This window comes from Nicotiana tabacum, chromosome 9 (genome assembly GCF_000715075.1).
Source record: "Nicotiana tabacum cultivar K326 chromosome 9, ASM71507v2, whole genome shotgun sequence".
In the NCBI taxonomy this organism is placed as follows: domain Eukaryota; kingdom Viridiplantae; phylum Streptophyta; class Magnoliopsida; order Solanales; family Solanaceae; genus Nicotiana; species Nicotiana tabacum.
Genome location: NC_134088.1, coordinates 1367116 through 1387481, shown reverse-complemented (window position 1 = coordinate 1387481; position 20366 = coordinate 1367116). Strand labels below are relative to the sequence as shown.

Sequence of the window (20366 nt, the reverse complement as noted above, 5' to 3'; positions counted from 1 at the left end):
GGGGGCGAGACCGGCACGTAGTGCCTCATCTATCCTTGCGTACCACTTGCTACTAAGAGACTCTGAACATGTAATAACATCATTTGGTTAAGGGCCACATTACAAGATAATGTGCGATGAAAAATAAAAAACTAAATGGACCGGACTTCCTTTTATATATATATATATATATATATATATATATATATATATATATATATATATATATATATATATATATATATATATATATATTCTATTTTGAAGGTATTTTGCATATTAAAAATATATAGGAGTCTTATTAACTAAAAAATTAATAATAAAAGTCTATTTTCTATGTGATTAACTAAATATTTGCCAAGAAAAGTTTATGCATTTAATAATAAAAAATTATGCACTCTACTATTATGGTTCATGTATTATAATTTCGGCATAACTTTATTAAACCAAAAGACCCTTATTTGTAAATATAAATGCAACATTATTTAATCACATACTTCCACAAATCATCCGAAACAGAAGAAAAAAAAAATTAAAATAAGGAAATGAAATTTTCTGGGATAACTACAAAAGCCATTCTATATGCAGACAATAATTTTTGGGGTAATCGACCAATCTAATATAAGAAATAATAGTTTCAACAACATTTTTTTAATTTTCTATTGGAAGTACCATTTAATACAATTATATGATTAGTCAAATATTACTTGCTTGTATGACTTAAAATTAAGGTCTACATAGCACACAAAAAAACCAAGATGGAACCTTTTTGACCATTTTCATTAAGCCAAGTGGCAATGATTAATTTCCTTACTATTTAAAAAATAAAAATAAATTAAAGGACGAAGTTTCAATTAAAAATTGAACATATATATTATTTACAGAATTAAGCCGGCAGAGGACGGCAGAGTTAATTATCCATTCAAAATGATTAATAAACTTGTCATTTTTCAGGTTTAAAAAGGAGGCAACCAAATTAAAATTTTCTAAGCACAAACTGAGTTTGCATTTTGAGAAAGAATTTATGGGATCATCTTTCAGTTGTTGTGGTGATGAAAAGGTTGAAGAAGGGTATGTACTAACCAAAAACTCTTTTTTTAATCCTATCCCGAGAGGCGAATTCAAAATTTAAAATTTCAATATAATTCTGATATATTTTGTATATATATTTTTACGTTTTATATAGTTCGAGCCAAGAGCATGACGTTTCGTAAATGGTTTTATTTGATCTTTTTAAAACCATTTTTTGTTGCATATAACTTCTTTTTTGCATGTCAATAATATTTTTACATTTCTTTACTGCTATATACATAATTTGAGGCAAGAGCCATATTTAGGTGACATTTTCTGAAGGATTTCTTTATCTTGTTGAAACCATTTCTTGCTGCATATGACCTTCTTTTATATGTTTTAAAATTTTATATTGAAGGGGAGTCTCGGAGCAACGGTAAAGTTGTCTCCGTGTGACCTATAAATTATGGGTGCGAGTCGTGAAAGCAGGCACTAACAAGGGAGGATCTACTCATTGAATTTGGGTGCTCGAGCACCCATTAATCTCGGCTTTGAGTATATATAATTGTGTTGAAAATTTGAGAAAACGAATATAAAAAAAAAACAGAAAGCACCCAGGAGACAAAAAGTCTAGTGGGTTCTTTGGTTAAGGGAGGGTGCTGGAAGTTTACGAAAATTGAATGGGTGAGGGTTCAAATCCTTCTCCCGAAAAGCCTTTTAAAACAAACAAATTATTCCCTTTTTTTCTCCTCATATTATCAAGCTACTTTCTCTTTTTTCATTCTTTCCAGTTTTCGCGCGCCGCTTTTTTTTACCCAATACCACTTTTTAGGATTTCTTTCTGCTGACTTTGTTTTATCTCTTCTTATTTTACAAGATGTAATTCACTATAAAGAAAGAAAAGAAAAAGGACTCCAAAGTTCGACCCTTCTAAAGACAGAGCAATTCCTCCCGAAGGAACAAAACCATCAATCTCTTTTCTTGTCAGTTATGTTATCCATCACAATTTTACAGCATCCATAATATTAATACTATGAGTTTTCTCGTTAACTTTTTTCATCATCGTGTTTCAATAGTTATGCATTTATGTAATGTGATTGCTATAATAACTTTATGTCAGAAAAGCTAAGTACCCACGAACTTAAATTCCTAGATCCGTCACTGGCCACTAATATTTGCATTAAGGTAGGCTATCTACATCACACCTTCATTAGAGTTCGACCTTATCCTGGATCCTGCATAAATGTGGGATACGTCGGGCGGTTGAAGGGAAGCCTTGGAGCAACGATAAAGTTGTCTCCATAAGACCTATAGATTACGAGTTCAAACTGTGAAAATAGCCACTAATATTTGCATTAGGGTAGTCTATCTGCGTCACACCTACTTTGGAATGCCACTTTTTTCCGAACCCTGCATAAATACCGGATACTTTGTGCACCTGACTGCCCTTTTTTTTAAAAATTATGTCAACTTACATAAGTAAAATGTGAATTGATTGGGATTTTTGTAGGCCAAATAATGAAATGGGTGGTGGAAATTCTTGGAGAATATTCACATACAAGGAGTTATATGCAGCAACAAATGGATTCAGTGAGAATAACAAACTTGGAGAAGGAGGTTTTGGCAGTGTCTATTGGGGTAAAACCTCTGATGGTCTTCAGGTAATAAATACTAAACTATTACATTCTTAATTATTACATCATTAATCAATATATTCATATCCCCAACAAATAATGTCAAATTAATGGAATTCAATATTTTACTTTGAACCATACACTTTTTTTTATGTCTCTGTTGTAAAATGGTAGTCCTATTTCTTTTCTCAATAATTAAATGAATTACCTTTGTCTAATAATATTTTAAAAACAATTGTTATCAATATTTAGGAATGAGAGAAGATACCAAATAAAAAATTCGTTTTTTAAATATCAAAATTTTTATTTTTCTAAAGATAAATCAACTTTTATTCATATCGCTAATTTTGATGTACTAAATTCTCACTATGCGAGAGATCCGATGAAGGATCAAACCATATTGTTTGTATTGTATATGATCTTACCGTACATTTTCGCTATGTACGAGATACGAGAAAGAATCAAACTATATTGTATTTATTGTATACGGCCTTACTTTGCATTTATATAATCGATTATATAATAAAATTTCGAAATTGCAGATAGCAGTAAAGAAGCTGAAATCAATGAATTCCAAAGCAGAAATGGAATTTGCTGTAGAAGTTGAAGTGCTTGGGAGGGTTAGGCACGAGAATTTATTAGGCCTAAGAGGCTATTGTGCTGGGAATGAACAAAGGCTAATTGTGTATGATTATATGCCAAATCTGAGTTTGCTCTCACATTTACATGGTCATTTATCTAAAGAAGTTCAATTGGATTGGAAGAAAAGAATGAAAGTTGCTATTGGCTCTGCAGAAGGCCTCTTGTAAGTTTCTTTATTTACTACTCCTTTTAGCAATTGTATCTCGAGCAGCCGGTACACAAAGTATTTTGCGTTTACATAGGGTCCGAGAGAGGTTCACGTCTCACGGGTATGATGTAGACAGCCTACACTAATGCGAGCATTAGTGGTTGCTTCCACGGCTCGAACCCCTGACCTAAAGTGGTTGTCTCTCTCTCTCTCTCTCTCTCTCTCTCTCTCTCTCTTTACTACTCCTTTTAGGACGCGTACATTGGGCAGTCCGGTGCACAAAATATCTTGCGTTCATGCAAGGTCCGGAAAGAGTCAATCTCAAAGGTGTGATGTAGACAGTCTTTCCTAATGCAAGCATTAGTGGCTGCTTCTACGGTTCGAACCCGTGACCTATAGGTCACACGGAAACAACTTTATCGTTACTCCAAAACTTCAACTTTACTTGTACCTCATGAAGTAGAAATTGTACCTTATTCAAATATTTTATACATAAGAAGCGGTAAAATTGTCTCCTATGACCTATAAATACGAGTTCGAGCCGTGAAAGCAGCCACTGACACTTACATCAGGGTAGGCTATCTATACCGTACCCCTTCGGTTACAGCCCTTCCCCAAACCCTGCGTGAATATGAGATGCTTTGTGTACCAGACTGTTTTTTTAGTGCTAATACTCATATATGTATGTTTTGCTATAGGTATTTGCATCATGAAGTTACACCTCATATCATTCACAGAGACATCAAAGCTAGTAATGTTCTCTTGGATTCAAACTTTGAGCCATTAGTTGCTGATTTTGGTTTTGCAAAATTAATCCCAGAAGGGGTTAGTCACATGACGACACGTGTCAAAGGAACATTGGGATATTTAGCACCAGAATATGCTATGTGGGGTAAAGTTTCAGAAAGTTGTGATGTTTATAGTTTTGGAATTCTTCTCCTTGAATTGATCACAGGGAGAAAACCTATTGAAAAACTTCCAAATGGTATTAAAAGAACAATAACAGAATGGGTTGAGACAATGATAGCTAAAGAAAAATTTAAGGATCTTGTTGATCCTAAATTAAAGGGAAATTTCGACGAGTTTCAGTTGAAACAGTCGATTCGTGTAGCAGCGTTATGTGTTCAGAGCGAGCCTGATAAACGACCAACGATGAAAGAAGTTGTTAGTATATTGAAAGGGGAAGAGGTGAATTTTGTGAAGGTAAATCAAAATTTGAGAATTCAAAGTATTAAATATGGAGATGATTTAATGTCAATGGATCAAGCTAGTGATCAAGATGATGATCAAAGTAGTGATCAAGGGAATGAAAGTAGTGTTTATGGTGTGTTTGGTGCTATGGAAATGCAAAAAATGCAAGATCCTTACAAACGTTTTGGAGAGAAATAAGGTGTGAGAAGTCGGATGAAAAAAGTCGTTCGTTTGTGATTTAATTATACAGTATTTTAGGTGCAAGCAAGTTGATCTGAACACCATTATCGTCCAGAAAGAAATTTAATTACATGGTATGTTATTTTAAGCTATTAATGACATTCCAATGCACAATACCGCAGAATTAAACTTTTGAGGGTTTTTAAGGTGTTAATTTTTTTTCTTGAGTTTTTATGTAATTTCTCTAATGTAAGAGAATGGAGCTTATATATGTGTGTGTGTGTGTGTTAAGTATACTTTATATCTTCACTTTATTTTTTAAATATAAGTACAATGTGTGTCAAAGTCAATTTCACTCAATCCGACCCGAAACTAATTACAGACACAGATTATTCATTAGCGGACGAGTGATATTACGTAAATAGATTCTTAATCAGAGTCTAGTTACTCTTTCAAATCACCAATTTTTATTTTAGAAATTAGATCTAAAATCCTTAATTCTCCCTCTTAAATCTCATGATTTATGGTTTAAATTCAATCAAAATTGGGTGTAATAATGCACAAGTGATACATAATCATTACCTTGTAGTTTTAGGTCCTTTTGTAGTCCAACTTTTGAGCCCTCTTCTCAAAATTTTGCCAAAAATGGCTGCTATCACAAGTTGAGGGGAAGTGCACGGTTAGTCACTAATAACATATGTATTTACTTTTAAGTTACTGTTTAAAATGTCTTTAGTCTTTAGCCATTGCTTTAATAAAATTTACCTGCCCGGACGAAAATACCCTTCTACTCATAAAAGTTCAGGACTAAGTGTCCTTAACTTTTGAACTTGCAACTCTATGTTCAGGATTTCAAGACTACATATCCTTAAATTTTGAACTTGGAACTCGAAGTTCAGGACCACCTGTCCTTAAGTTCTATGCTTGCAACTCTAAGTTCAGGACTACATGTCCTTAACTTTTGAACTTGGAACTCGAAGTTCAGGATCACCTGTCCTTAACTTTTGAGCTTGTTAGTCTAAGTTCAGGACCTATTGTCCTTAACTTTTGAGCTTGTTAGCCTAAGTTCAGGACCTATTGTCCTTAACTTTTGAGCTTGTTAGTCTAAGTTCAGGACTTCAGGACATATTGTCCTTAACTTTTGAACTTGTAACTGTAAGTTCAGGATCCATAACGTAGCAAAAAACCAAGCGTTATTTGTATCTTTTCACACAAAAAAAAAGATACAAATAGGTCTTGAACGTAGCAGGATCTTATCGCTTTCATATAAAGGAGATAGAATGAGGAAGAATCAAACTCTATAGTCTTGCCACATCGATCAACAGTAACAAAATTCCCCTTATACACAATGATATCGACTATTGAAACTGACATCTTTTAACATAGTCCAGATCTCATCCAACGACTTCGAATAAAATAACATGGTATGATCATATTTTAGAGCTTCAAAAAACGCCAGTAGAGAAATATTATTGGTCTCATAAGTACACAACAAAACTTTTCTAACAAAGTCGAGTTTTTCATGCTGGACACGATAAGATTTACAAACTTGAGAAAGGCGGAAGTCTCACAGACGGCGGCAAGTTCTTCTCCCTAACATGAAAGAGATAGAGGAAAGGGTAACACAGTCTTTTCATATTAATTTTAATAGACTAGTGGCTACTATTGCTAAGCATTGGAAATGCTAAATAAAAAGTAAATACCACTTTAAAAAATAGCCACCCAAGTTGACTGTTCATTATATACTCGGCCATTTCCGCAATTGTGGCCCAACTATTTCTATAGCTATCCAGACCCAAACCAAAAAACAGTAATTTGCACAAATAGGATCATTTGGTACCATCATTTAAATTTTGACCCCATAAGAAAAGTCTGTTAAGAATTTTGACGTATATTGGCCAGAGTTTCTTGAGCAAATCTTATGGTGATTCATCAGAATTCTGACTATTGTCATAATTTTGCAAGTTTTGGTGACCGTCATAAAATTTTGACAGTTGCCATATTTTTGTACAATTGCCACGAAAATACCAAATATAGGGCTATTTTCTTAAAACTTTTTTAATAGGGTTAAAATATAAACGATAGATTAAAAATGTCCAACAACAACAACGACCCAGTATAATCCCACAAGTGGAGTCTGGAGAGGGTAATATGTACGCAGACCTTACCCCTAGCCCGAAGGGTAGGGAGGCTGTTTCCAGGAGACCCTCGGCTCAGAATGTCCATCTTGCGTAATTTCGCCATAATAGTAAGCTAGCAGTGATAAAGAAAGTACTTTCAGTCTTTTGGTAATAAAACTCATTATTTATTTATTTTGCCTAATTTACAAAACCAATATCAATAAACTATTAATTTTGAGTATTAAAACTTTCCATAATAATTTCATTATTTTAAGAAATTAGAAAAGGATGAACAAAGCTAGCTAAAGGGAGCTTATTATTCTGAAAGAGAGTATTGTACTCTTATAAGTTAAATATTTAATTTTATGCTAAAAGATCTTAATGTGAATTCAATAATGAATAAATCATTTTTACACGATAATTATGTTCCTTGTAATTATCCTTAGAATCTAGCTAATTCAATGTACTTGACATCCTTCTTTCCGTCCCTCATGATAATAATTATTATAAATCTTCAATTTATTTCCTTTTAATATTTACTGCACGTTTTTTTAATTGTTAATTAAGAACTCATCCTACTTAAATCACATCATTTGGAATTAGATTTTACTGAAAGACTTGCTCATTTGCCTAATTTCATGAGGTAAGTTATAATTTCTTCCCAACCAACCCCCCCCCCCCCCCCATGGCAAAATGATAAAATATTTAGTACCTTTTTACCGATTATTTTATGGATCTTTTACGCAATTAGTGTATATTTTCACTTATTAAACTGTTATATTTTAACTGCATCGTACAATCATGCTTTATTGATTTAATGATCAATAAACAATACTCGGTGGCGGAACCAGGAAATCAAATAAAGTTATTCGAAAATATGTCAAGAATGTTATATTTCATGATTTTTTAATTTACAAAGTAAAATTCTCAGTAAAGTGAATATTGATTTGAAGTAAAGTCTCTGCCATATCCATAATAATTGGGAAAATGCTAATGATTGTATAGTTAGCTGTTGTTTCAAACCGTCATATATATAATTACATAATCATCATCATTATTTTCCCATTATTTATGTATTTTAATTTTTACTTTTCTCTTGGTGAGAAATTATAATGCTGTTGTTAGCACATAGTCTAATTATTTTAAAGTGGTGTTAGGTCTTAAAATGTACTTTTGATTGCATGACACTATGATGAGACCAAGAGGTACATGTCAAACTTTAAAACAATTTGTTTATTTAATTCCAAACATGTAGGGAGAGTTTATTAGTTTTGACAATGTGGATAACAAGCCTTAAATTATCGGTAAAGTTGTTCTGTGTGACCTATAGGTCAAGACTGGTTCGAGTCGTAAAAGCAACCACTAATGATTGCGTTAGGGTTTGCTGTCTTCATCACACTCAGTATAGCTCTTTCCCGGATCCTGCATGAATGGAGAATACTTTATGCATCGAGCTGCCCCGCCGATTATCCCTTATCTTTTGTTCGTTCTCAAATTTAGTAGCCACAAAATTTGTATGTGTATCTTTTACTTATATTTACTGATTCACCAATCAATTATCTATGTCCATGGTGTTATTTTATGGATTCAACTTATTCATAGTGTAAAACAATTTTTAAACCAATACGTCGGTACTCAGTGGTGAAAGCAGGATTTTCATATACGCATATTCGAAAATATAAAAGAATGTTATACCTTGAACTTAAACCTATATGACCTAAAGTAATTTTTAAACCCCTTTTGTCACGAATCTTATATTAATGACATTCAACACAATTTATATATAACAAAAATAAATTATCGTATATTTTTACACAATACTATAATTTTCTGACGAATGAGATTCAATTAAACACCACTCATTCCCTCCCTCAACCCCAAGAAAGTTCCCTTTCCATAAGGGCAAGACAAAGAAAAGGTGATTGTAAAAAGAATGACTTAATTTGAGTGGCACACAACTTTTCCTACCAAACTATATGAGTAAAAAATTAAATAAATATTATTCCCTTTATAGTTTACCATATCAAAAAGGAATGATAGGCCATGTATCAAACTTATGAAACAAGAGAAATCAAATACAAAATACCTTTACCTTTGCTTATTCCTCAAATCACCCAACCATATAACATTAATTTCATATCCAAAAGTTACATTACTTTTTTTTTCCAATGCTTCTTAGAAAAGAATAATTGAATAAGCTAAAGTGGTCACACTACCCCCCCCCCCCCCCCCAAACCACCACCACAAACTCAACTTCAAGTCCTAATAAATACTAATCATTCAAATCTCTCTTGCACAAGTTTTCTACTTCTATTTGTTCATTCAATTTTGTAAATTGAAAGAAGAGATAAAATCCAAGAAAATGATGGTTTCAAGTACTAAACCTACAAAAATTCTTGTAGGAATTTCTTTGAATGTTGAGGAAAGTAAAGAAATTCTTGCTTGGGCAATTAGAGTTTTAGCCAATCCTAATGATACCATTATAGCACTACACATTGTTGGTGAGTTTTCTCTTCAATTATGGCCATAATTTTAATTTGTACACTTAATTTTTCATTAATATTTATATTAGGGTAAACTGTCGATATTTGGACCCTGCATGAACACGGAATGCTCTGTGCACCGAGCTGCCATGTCCTCCTTTTCTTTTGTAATCTTTCTTGATATTTTTTCTTATATGTGACCCTTTGGAAAATGACATATTTGACTTTTATTTTTACACACGTGTTAGGGCAATAATCTTTTGTCTTTTCTTCAACTGTTTTTTAGTGCTAAACCAAACAAAAAAAGAAGATAAAAAGACACACAAAAAAAATAGAGGGAAGACCAATAAGAAGGAGGAATCTTGATTTTTATACATCTCTTTTGTAGAATATATTCAACTTTCTCATATGTAACAATATTAGCTGACACTCTTCAAGTTAGTAATATTCAAGTAATAGTCAAATTTTCCTAAAATGTAGCTTCTAATTATTATTCGTTGAAGTTTGTATAAAATGCCTTATATGATTTTTTTATTTTTTTTTTTTGGTGATGAAACAGTGGCAGGAGAGAAAAGCAAGAGATTTGGTGATCAAAGGAAAGAAGAAACCAAGAAATGGCAATCTGTAACGAAAAATCAAACTCAAATTCGACAGGCAAAAGCATTTGTTATTTCTATGATGGGAGAATTTACAAAAACATGTCAATCTAAACAGGTAAAAATTGTAGAATTCTTCAAAAAGAACTTTGTTAAGCATTACAAGTTATGACAAGAGTCTATCGGAAACAACCTCTTTATCTTCATAAGGTAGGAATAACGTCTGCGTACACACGACCCTTTCCAGACCCCACTTGTGGGATTACACGGATTTTTTTGTTGTTGTTATTGCATTACAAGTTATGCCGAGGGTCTATCGGAAATAACCTTTCTATCTTCACAAGATAGAATAAGGTCTGCGTACAAATTGCCCTCTACAAACCTCACTTATGGGATTACACCGAGGGTTTTCTGTTGTTGCATTACAAGTTATACGCAATTTATCTCCGTTATTCTATTACAAAAAAATTACTGATTAATTTTTTTTTTACTGTTTGTGATGTTCCACTTAAGTTCATCTTAATCCGATATTGTATAATTAATTTCTTGATTTTTTCAGGTATGTTTAGAGGCTAGAGTTGGTTTTAGTTCTAATGCAGGAAGAGGTTTAATTAAAGAAGCTAAAAGTATTCCAGCTGATTATCTTCTCATTGGTGGAAGAAAGAATAAAACTCGCAGGTAATTAAGCATTTATTCAAAACTAGTATTAATCACAAAAAAAATTGTTTAACGTATTTTATTAATCTTAAGTTTATTTTGATTTAAAGATTTTCTTTTTGTCAATCTTCAAATCAGATATCCATTCACAATTGCAAAGTATTGTTGTGAAAGAGTTCCAGATAATTGTTCACTAATTGTGGTAGCAAGAAAATCAGGACAAACACCACATAACATTCAATCTAATTCCATTCGCGTCCAAGGTAATTCAAATTCCTATTCCATAAATATCGGGTTAATTTCACGCAAGGTCACTAAACTTTGTTTAATTTAACAGTAAAGTAATAAAAAAAACTATTTTTGTCACGTTAAAGTAACTGAACTATTATTAACTATAATAGTAAAATCACAAAATTTTACCAACTGTAACGATAAAGTCGTCTTGATCAATTTGGTAGATTTAGTCATTACAGCGGGTAAAATTCAGTAATTTTACTATTATAGTACTTCAACGTGATAAAAAATAACTTTATAATTTTACTGTTACAGTCGATAAAGTTCGGGTATACTTTAATGTGACCAGGAAACATGGTCACAACTTTGTAATTTTACTATTGCAATACCGAATAAAGTTCAGTGAGCATACATGAAATTAACCTCATGAACATTTTTAGCCCAATTCATAATAACATTACTTACATAGCCAAATTGTTGCAGAAAATCATCAACCTAGTTCAAGATGGCCTAAAGAAAACAACTCTCCTTCTTCAAATAAGCAAATAATTACAAGAAGTTCACCAAATACTGTACTAAATGGTTGCTGGGGTTGTCATCACTTTGCTTAAGTTTTGGAGAAACTTCAATTACTAAATCTTCATCATCAATTACAAGCCAATTTAAAGTACAACAAGAATATTTCAAGAAGCCAATGTCTCCGTTGAGGCGAATTTCGTCGTTTCTACGTTCGCCTTTTGATTCGAGCTCGAGGAAGAAGAGTGCAAGTTTTGAGCATAAGGAAAAACATCAGCCTCCATTGAAGTGTTTTAGCTATGAGGAGATTGCTTGTTCTACAAACTATTTTCATCCAGGTCTGTTCAGTTAAATATTTCTATAACAGTCTCGTTTGTTCTGATATTTTTTGGCTGATATAGTAAAGTACGTTATAGAGAACATATATCATAATATAACATGAAAAATGTTATTATAAAAGATGGATGTTAGAGAGATCTGACCGTATATATCTTCGTGTCTAAAACTAAGGTTTTCTATTGCCAAAAATATAGAAGAATGTAAATTGTCAAAAGCACCCCTGAAGTTTTATGAAATATAAGCAAGTTCCCTTAGTTGTTGCTTTATTTTGCTAACCCCCTCTCCAAAGTTAATAAAAATACTATTATATACTCCCAACTTACAACTTGTTTGGAGGATTGTTATCCATCGTTTCATAATATATCGTATCGTAATGTATTCGATTGCAATTTATTGTTATATGAATATAATTTCTAGATAAATTGTATCATTTGATGTGGTTTATTAATGAAAAATATAACCTAAACAGCCGTTCAACTAATTTCTTAAACTAAAAATAGCCGACGGATATACAATACATGTATAATTTATGTGTAGTATATGTATAACTGTGTATAATCAATGTATAATCTATGTATACCGTTAGAAAAAGTAAAACATTAAATCAGGTCGGTTGTTTGTATAACAATCCCAATGTATCATATTGTACGATAACGAATAAGCTTACTAAAATGACATTAACTTTTGTAAATTTTAGATTTATTATTACTCAAAAAAACTAATTTATTTTCTATTTTTCTTGTTGTAGAGAATTTAGTGGGACAAGGAGGATATTCAGATGTATACAGAGGAGATCTTGAAGATGGAAAAACAATTGCAGTAAAGAGATTAGCAAAGGACAACAATAATATGAACAAAGAAAAAGAATTCCTAATGGAATTAGGTGTAATTAGTCATGTTAATCATCCAAATACAGCAAGTTTAGTTGGTTATTGCATTGAAAATGGCTTCTATCTCATCTTCAAATTCTATCCCAATGGTACTCTCTCTTCTGCATTACATGGTAAGCCTTGAATTCGCGCAATCGGATTTAACTTATATACACTATAGTATATATTTTATACTATCAATATATTTTAACTTATTATATGAAGTAATATACCTAATTTTTCAGGTTACATCATAATCTCGTTTACCATGATCGGTTACATGTATATCTTTTAGTTGACCTAAAAAAAGGGCATGTCGGTGCACTAAGCTCCCGTTATACGCATGGTCTGGGTAAGAACCGGACCACAAGGGTCTACTGTACACAGCCTTACCTTGCATTTCTGCAAGAGGCTGTTTCCACGGCTCGAACCCGTGACCTACTGGTCACACGGCAACAACTTTACCAGTTACGCCAAAGCTCTCCTTTTATCATTTAGTTGACCTAATTGTAGTAAAAATAGTATCAGTATATAAAATTTTATATCTTAACATTGTCACCTATATCTTTCAATATTTTGATATTTTACTAATAATTTCACTTACCAAATGAATTTAGTAGTAAAAGTAGATTTTTTTTAATTGTTTTTTTTTTTTACCTTTTTTTTCTTTGCAGGAAAATCAAGCAAGGCACTAGAATGGCCAATGAGATATAAAATTGCCCTTGGAATTGCAAGAGGTTTACATTATCTTCACAAATGTTGTAAACATCGTATAATACATCGCGATATCAAAGCCTCAAATGTTTTATTAGGGCCAGACTACGAGCCTCAGGTATCACTAATGAAACAAGCTTTTATAATCCTGACCGGGGTTGTCTGTATTTTTGCTAACTCTTCTGCCTGCATGAAAGTTTAGAAGAGGGAATGAAATCAATTTTTTTTTTTTTTTGCTATTATTTTTCGTCGTCCTTTCTTTTTTCGAATGATTATTTGGAGTACTAGATTTTTTTTTTCCAATTTTGACCAGATATCAGATTTTGGGCTAGCAAAATGGCTACCAAATAAATGGACACATCATGCTGTAATTCCAATTGAAGGCACATTTGGATACTTAGCACCAGAATATTTCATGCATGGAATTGTGGATGAGAAAATTGATGTTTTTGCTTTTGGAATTCTTCTTCTGGAAATTATCACTGGGAGAAGGCCTGTGGACTCATCAAGACAAAATCTACTTTTATGGGTAAATACAAAGGACATATTTTAATTATTTTTCTATTTTACTTATATTTCCTTCGGGAGGCGCGTGTTGGAGCAATGGTAAAGTTGTCTCCATGCATATGACCTATAGGTTACGGGTTCAAATCGCTGAAGCAACTACTAATGCTTGCATTAGAGTAGGCTGTCCACATCCCAAAGGCAACCCTTCCCCGAACCGCTGAAGCAACCACTAAAGCGAGCTGCCTTGTGTGGCGGACCGCCCTTTTTTTTTCCTTTTGGAATTTTTTGAAACATTTAAGGAAAAAGACAAGAAAATTTTGGACTATGGTCCATAGATTTAACAATGATATTGCTCTCAAAAATCTCCCATTTTGTATGTCTTTTCCAATGAACATAAATAAGCATGTGTAAGTTGGATATGAAAATGACTTGTGATCTAAGGGGCTAGGAAAAATCTAGGAAATTATCTTATTAGATAAAATTTTGAAAATATATTTAAAGATGATAAAAATATTGTATTTCATGTTATTATAGTTTGTTAAATGAATTTTATTAATTAATTGCTAAAAAATATTTTAGGCGACACCGCTGATGGAAGCTGGAAAATTGATAGAATTAGCGGATCCAAAGTTGGAGGATGAGTTTGATATGGATGAATTGCATAAGATGGTGCTCACAGCTTCATATTGTGTAAGACAATCCTCAATATGGCGCCCGTCAATGACCGAGGTAATATACTATTCGTCTATTCATAATATTCAACTGAGACAAAAAATATTAATAAAAAATTATAGTCAGTTAAATGTATTTTTAGAAGGGGAGCCTTAGCTTAACTGGTAAAGTTGTTGTCATGTGACTAGGAGGTCATGGGTTCGAGCCATGAAAACAACCTCTTGTAGCAGAGTAAGACTGCGTACAATAGATCCTTGTGGTCAGAGGCGGACCTACAGTATGGTTGAGGGATCACCGGACCCCGTAAACTTCGGATGAAATCATGTATATATATACGTGTATACCTTGAAAATGGTTAATTTAAAGTAGTTGGCACCCAGAATACTAAAAGCCTTTAGGGGCACTGGTTGAGCAGAATAATATGCTCCCGTTGCATAAAAATTCTGGGTCCGCCTCTGCTTGTGGTCCAGCTCTTTTCCGGACCCCGCGCATAGTGGGAGCTTAGTGCACCGGACTGCCCTTTATATGAATTTTTAGAAGGAGAGACTTGGAGCAATTTATCTCCGAGTGACCTATAGGTCATGGGTTCAAGCCGTGGAAGCAGCCACTAATGCTTGCATTAGGATAGACTGTCTATATCACGCCCTTTGGGATGCGGCCCTTTCACGGACCCTTTCTGAACGCGATATACTTTGCGCATCGAGCTGCTTTTTTTTATATGAATTCTTACCGACAATGTCGCTTCAATAAAAAAAACATATAAATGATTATTTTTTTTTTTATTTTATTTTTGTTTTACTTGATTTGTGTAGGTGTTAGAGTTGTTGAGATATGGGGATGATTCTGAAGCTGCAAGAAGTTGGAGAATACCAAAATTTACAAGTGATGAAGTTGATGATTACTCAATGGTTTTTGGATATGATCTTCCTTCTGATTTAATTTTGGAAGACCTTTTCTAATTATTTTTTTCCATAATGTAGAATTAAAAAAAAAAACTTTTTTCTTAGAGTTTCCACTTAAACAAATTATTATGTTTAGGTTATTTCATAGGACACATATATAGGTTTTTGTGTTAGCCTTTTGTTAAGGGAATTGCAAATTGCTGTGTAGTTTATTAATAATCAGACTAAAGGAATTTTTTATCTTATTATTAATTTCATAAGTTACATTTTTTAATTTTGATTCTATGATTTATCAATTACCTTTGTGTTATTGTTGTGTCATTTACTTTGGTTTCTCCAAGTCTCTGTTTTTCTATTTATTTTTTCAAACAAAACTACAAAGTTTTGGCTAAATCAAATGAGAAAATTCTGGAATATTTTTGCTAATTTTTGCGCTTATCGGATCATGCCTAAAAGAATACATGATAAATGAAATAATTTCGTTAAATGTCACACTTCAGCTAATAAAAAAAAATTATACACACTCGATATTTATATCAAAAATACTATGTGACGGTTTGTTTTTGCCCGTCCTAAGTCCTAAATGATGCAACGTAAGTAGCTAATTGACCTAGTGCTGTATTCCGGGCCGGGCCCGGGCCTAAATGGGCCAAACGGGCCGGGCTTAGCGGGTCTGGGCTCTGGCGGTCCCGGACTTCATGGGCTCAACGGGTGGAACCAGCCCGTGACGGGCCTAAGCCCATATGGTCCTGGTCTAAACGGGCCGGGCTCGTGGGCTTAGCGGGCCTAACGGGCTTTTTTTTAAAAAAAAGTTTTGCTTAAGGCAATTTCTTGTAAACCATATCATGGCTATATAAAAAATATATATATATATAGAAATCTAATTATTAAAGTGCTTGACGAAAAAGTAAAATAACAAAACAATAGTAAAACTAAATTGTCATGCATAATAAATTAATAAGAAAGTACAACATGAAGTATAAATACGTCTAGTAATTTTAAAATAACACGAATTGTTGAAATATCTTAAAGACGAATTTGCGGATAAATACCATCAACACAATACGTTATATGCCTCCTTAAAATGCCTGTGGTACACCCTGAACGAAAATTTAAGACTCTTCCACAGTTCTTGCATTTTAATATTTGGCCTTCTTCATTTTCTTCAAGCACTTCATAGTAGTGCGAAACAAATAAGCGCACTCTTTCCGAACGAGGCATGATGTAACTTGAAAATTAAGATTGAGACTTGAAGTTTTGAAAATTGGAGATTAAGAGATTGAGAGAAATTTAGATTGAGAAATGAGTATTGAGTATTGAAATGAAGAAGAGGGAGGGGAGTATTTATAGTGTTAGAGAAGGTTAGTTTTGTAAATTGGAAAAAAACGGCTATTTGTGCAATATGGCCGTTAGTGGTCATTGGGGGTGGGGCCCTCATTTTGAATTTTGAAAAATCTTGTTTTGTAGTATATATAGTATACTAGTATAGTATACTATATATAGTATGTTATGTATATATATTTCCAAATATAATTTCTTATAATGTTTTGTAGTATATATATATATATATATAGATAGATTTTCTTGTAGTATATATTGTATGTTATGTATATATATTACCTTATATATTTTCTTGTAGTATATATTTGTATGTTATGTATATATATTATCTTATAAATTTTCTTGTAGTATATATTGTATGTTGTGTATATACATTACCTTATATATTTTCTTGTAGTATATATTGTATGTTATGTATATATATTACCTTATATATTTTCTTGTAGTATATATTGTATGTTATGTATATATATTATCTTATAAATTTTCTTGTAGTATATATTGTATGTTATGTATATATATGTTATGTATATATATTCCCTTATATATTTTCTTGTAGTATATATTGTATGTTATGTATATATATTACCTTATATATTTTCTTGTAGTATATATTGTATGTTATGCTATTTTTTAAACTTCCAAACGGTCAAAATTGCAGCCCAACGGCTATAATTTTAATTTTTGACCGTTGCTATTTTTAAATTTTTTTCTTTTCTTTAAAAAAAAGAGTAGCCGTTAGGCCCTGTAAGATCGGCCCAGGCCCGCCAGCCGATCCTGGACGTAGCGGTCCCGAGCTCTTGGGCTTTTTTACCATACCCGGCCCGCCATGGGCTTTTTGCACCATTAAAGACAGGCCCACCAGGCCCGTTTAACCCGTTAGGACCGCGGGCCCGGTCCGGGCCCGGTCCACCGTACAACATTAAATTGACCCCCCTCCCCCCAAATTAAAGTAATAAAAGTGTACTCGTATCTTGAACATTTTAATTAATATCAAATCACGAGAGAACTTATGACCTCGCGGATGGAGAGGAATTGAACCCCCGGTATTTTTATATATACTTCAGTTTTTAACCGATTATTTAAACCGCTCAGACATTCATCCCTTTCGCGCTTCGTTCGCTCTATCCATCCGCATGCTGACAACTATGCTTGGTTGCGCCTATCGGCTTGATTCTGTTGCCTTTAAAATTTATAAATAAATAAAAAACAAAATAAAGAAAAAAAAATTGAAATAGAAACAAAAATATTTAAGTGCTGGAGTGGATTTCAGACAAGAGACTAAAAATTGGCCAAAACATTTTTGTTGGTAAGGTGGCAGCTAGATGTATAGATACAAATAGAGAGAACGAAATGGGAGACCAATTTGTTGTCAATTTAGGGTCCTCAAATGGGCCATATCTTTGGGCCTACATATCACGTGAAGTTCACATGCTTAGGTTTCAGTATTTGGGCCCCCACTTTAGTTGTCGTTAACAAAGTGATAGTGACACCAGAGTTTGGCTCGCAGTAAAGATATATATCCTATTTATTATAAACCAAAATTATTTTAAGACATGATTTTGTATAGCTATCTTTTATATTTATAGCAAAATAAATATTTATAGTATATACTATTATTGAGGCATGAAATAAGGTATGAAATACGTTATTTATATTTTTCCTTTCAATCAATAAGTTAGAAGCGAGAGTCATATAAAAAGTAAGTGAAGATCGACTATTAAATTCCTAACAAAAAGAAGAAAAAAAGGTGACAATAATATTTTTTCAAGATTTATGAATTGTCGATGTAACAAAATATATTTATATAACATGTCACTTATAAGGTAATTACATATATAAATTTTTCTAAGAAACATTATTAGTAATATGATAAAATAGTAATTATCCCACCATAGCATGTTAAACAACCCTTTTTTTAATCTTGCGAAAGTAAAAAAAAAAATAAAAACAAAGCAATTTTGGCTCTTAACATTGATATAATATGAGTTATAACTTGAATAGTTGATTTCGAAAGTGATAATTATAAAAATAAATATGCAAAACTACAAGAACAGTGAAATTGATTGTTTTAAAACTTCAAATCTCTCTCTCAATATTCGTTGAAAATAATTAAAGAATAATTTGAATATATGTGCTACTATATAAATATGTTTGTGTTATGTATGGGATATCTAGCTTATATCAGATATTAACGATCGACATCACGATTTTTGGTGGGATGTACGGTTCGGATTTTTCCAATGTCAATTAGATATTTTGAGTTCGAATCCTAAAATTGAAAAATATTCCAGTGCACTACCAAACCTTTTAGAAAATGGAAGAAGGTTAGTGAGCTTATTTGATGCTAATTCGAATTAGTAGGATCTGAGAATTATGGATACCGAAAGGTCAAATCGAGAAAAAAGAGATATTGAAAATTCTGCTAACCTTTTTTTGGTTTTTCATTCAATGTTCGGTAGCCGATTAGGTTCAATTGATCCGAATTTGTGCCACATAAGATCCATCAAAAGGAAAAGTGTTCCCTAGCTATCAGGAATTTTTTTCATACCCAAAGCTAGAACTCGAGACGCTCGATTTAGGTTATTCTATGTTGCATGGGTCCTCTCATCAACCGCACGAACCTTTTGTGATAAAAACTCGCCCTCTTTGAGAAAAAGAAGAATGGATGAGGATCGGGATAGGGATGTCATCCCTCCTTAGTATGGGCAGAGGCGGAGTCAGGATTTCAAATTTTTGGGTTTGAGATTCTAATCATTTTAAGTTAGTGGGTTCTAAATTAATAATTTATACATGTTTAACGGATTTTTAAAGACAAATACAGTGTTCAAGCCAAAACTATTAGGTTCAACCGAACCAGCTTCCGGCACTCTAGCTTCTCCCCTGAGTACGAGATCGGCCGCTAGAAAAGAGGCTCAGTAGCGACAGGAGGTAGCTGGCCGGAATTCAGCCGAATTTTGATGGGATTTTGGAGGGGTTTTGAAGGTTTTGGGGCATAGAACGGAGAAGAGGAGAGTGAGAGGACCAGTGGTGCAAAATTTTTGGAGTTTGGGGTGGTGAGCGGCGCCTAGGGTTTCGGTTAGGCTTATATTTACGGGGATTGAAAGGGATTTAAAGGATTTGGGGTTTGGATTCATGGAGAGGAGGTTGAGAGGAAGAAAGGGTGAAATTTTGGGGTGGTTTGGACGATGGCCGCCGTCGGGGGACGATTTCCGTCAGCGAAACACGGTGGCGGATGGCTGGTCTGTGGGAGTGGGGAGAGAGTGAGGAGAAAGAGAAGAGAAGGGGAAATAATAAGGGGGAAATGAGGGAAAATTTTGGCGCGTTTGGGCCGCTAATTTGGGGCCAAATTTGGTCCAATTCGGTAATTGATTTTTAAATTATTTTTATAATTAATTTAATTATAATGTCGAACAAAGTCGGTCAGTTTTTGTATAAGATGTAGCAAATTAATATTTTAATTATTTTAAAATTGTATTTCCAACCGACCTCGGTCGGAAAAATTTAATTACAACTTATTCTGGTTGGTAAATTATATATATATAATTTTTGTTATATTAAAAAACCAATTGCCTTGGGCGGGAAAGAATAATTTCAAATATACCAACCAAAATCGTCGGTATATTTGAAA

At 33.0% G+C, this 20366-nt stretch overlaps 2 protein-coding genes across 2 annotated transcripts; both read left to right on the top strand.

Annotated features, from left to right (window-relative positions):
• Window positions 1-944: 944 nt before the first annotated feature.
• On the top strand, window positions 945-5108 carry LOC107793576 (PTI1-like tyrosine-protein kinase At3g15890). The gene is made up of 4 exons (XM_016615954.2): window positions 945-1050; window positions 2501-2651; window positions 3167-3429; window positions 4113-5108. Exons 1-4 carry the CDS (start codon window positions 1004-1006, stop codon window positions 4801-4803), a joined length of 1152 nt encoding a protein of 383 aa, XP_016471440.1. The 5' UTR covers window positions 945-1003; the 3' UTR covers window positions 4804-5108.
• Window positions 5109-9252: 4144 nt separating this feature from the next.
• LOC107761867 (putative receptor-like serine/threonine-protein kinase At5g57670) lies at window positions 9253-15637 on the top strand. The gene is given in 11 exon segments (XM_075221349.1): window positions 9253-9406; window positions 9948-10102; window positions 10544-10662; window positions 10780-10904; window positions 11359-11483; window positions 11486-11729; window positions 12479-12733; window positions 13274-13431; window positions 13627-13842; window positions 14400-14549; window positions 15305-15637. Coding segments are annotated over 11 exon segments (1833 nt in total). The 5' UTR covers window positions 9253-9267; the 3' UTR covers window positions 15452-15637.
• The last annotated feature ends 4729 nt before the right edge of the window (window positions 15638-20366 follow it).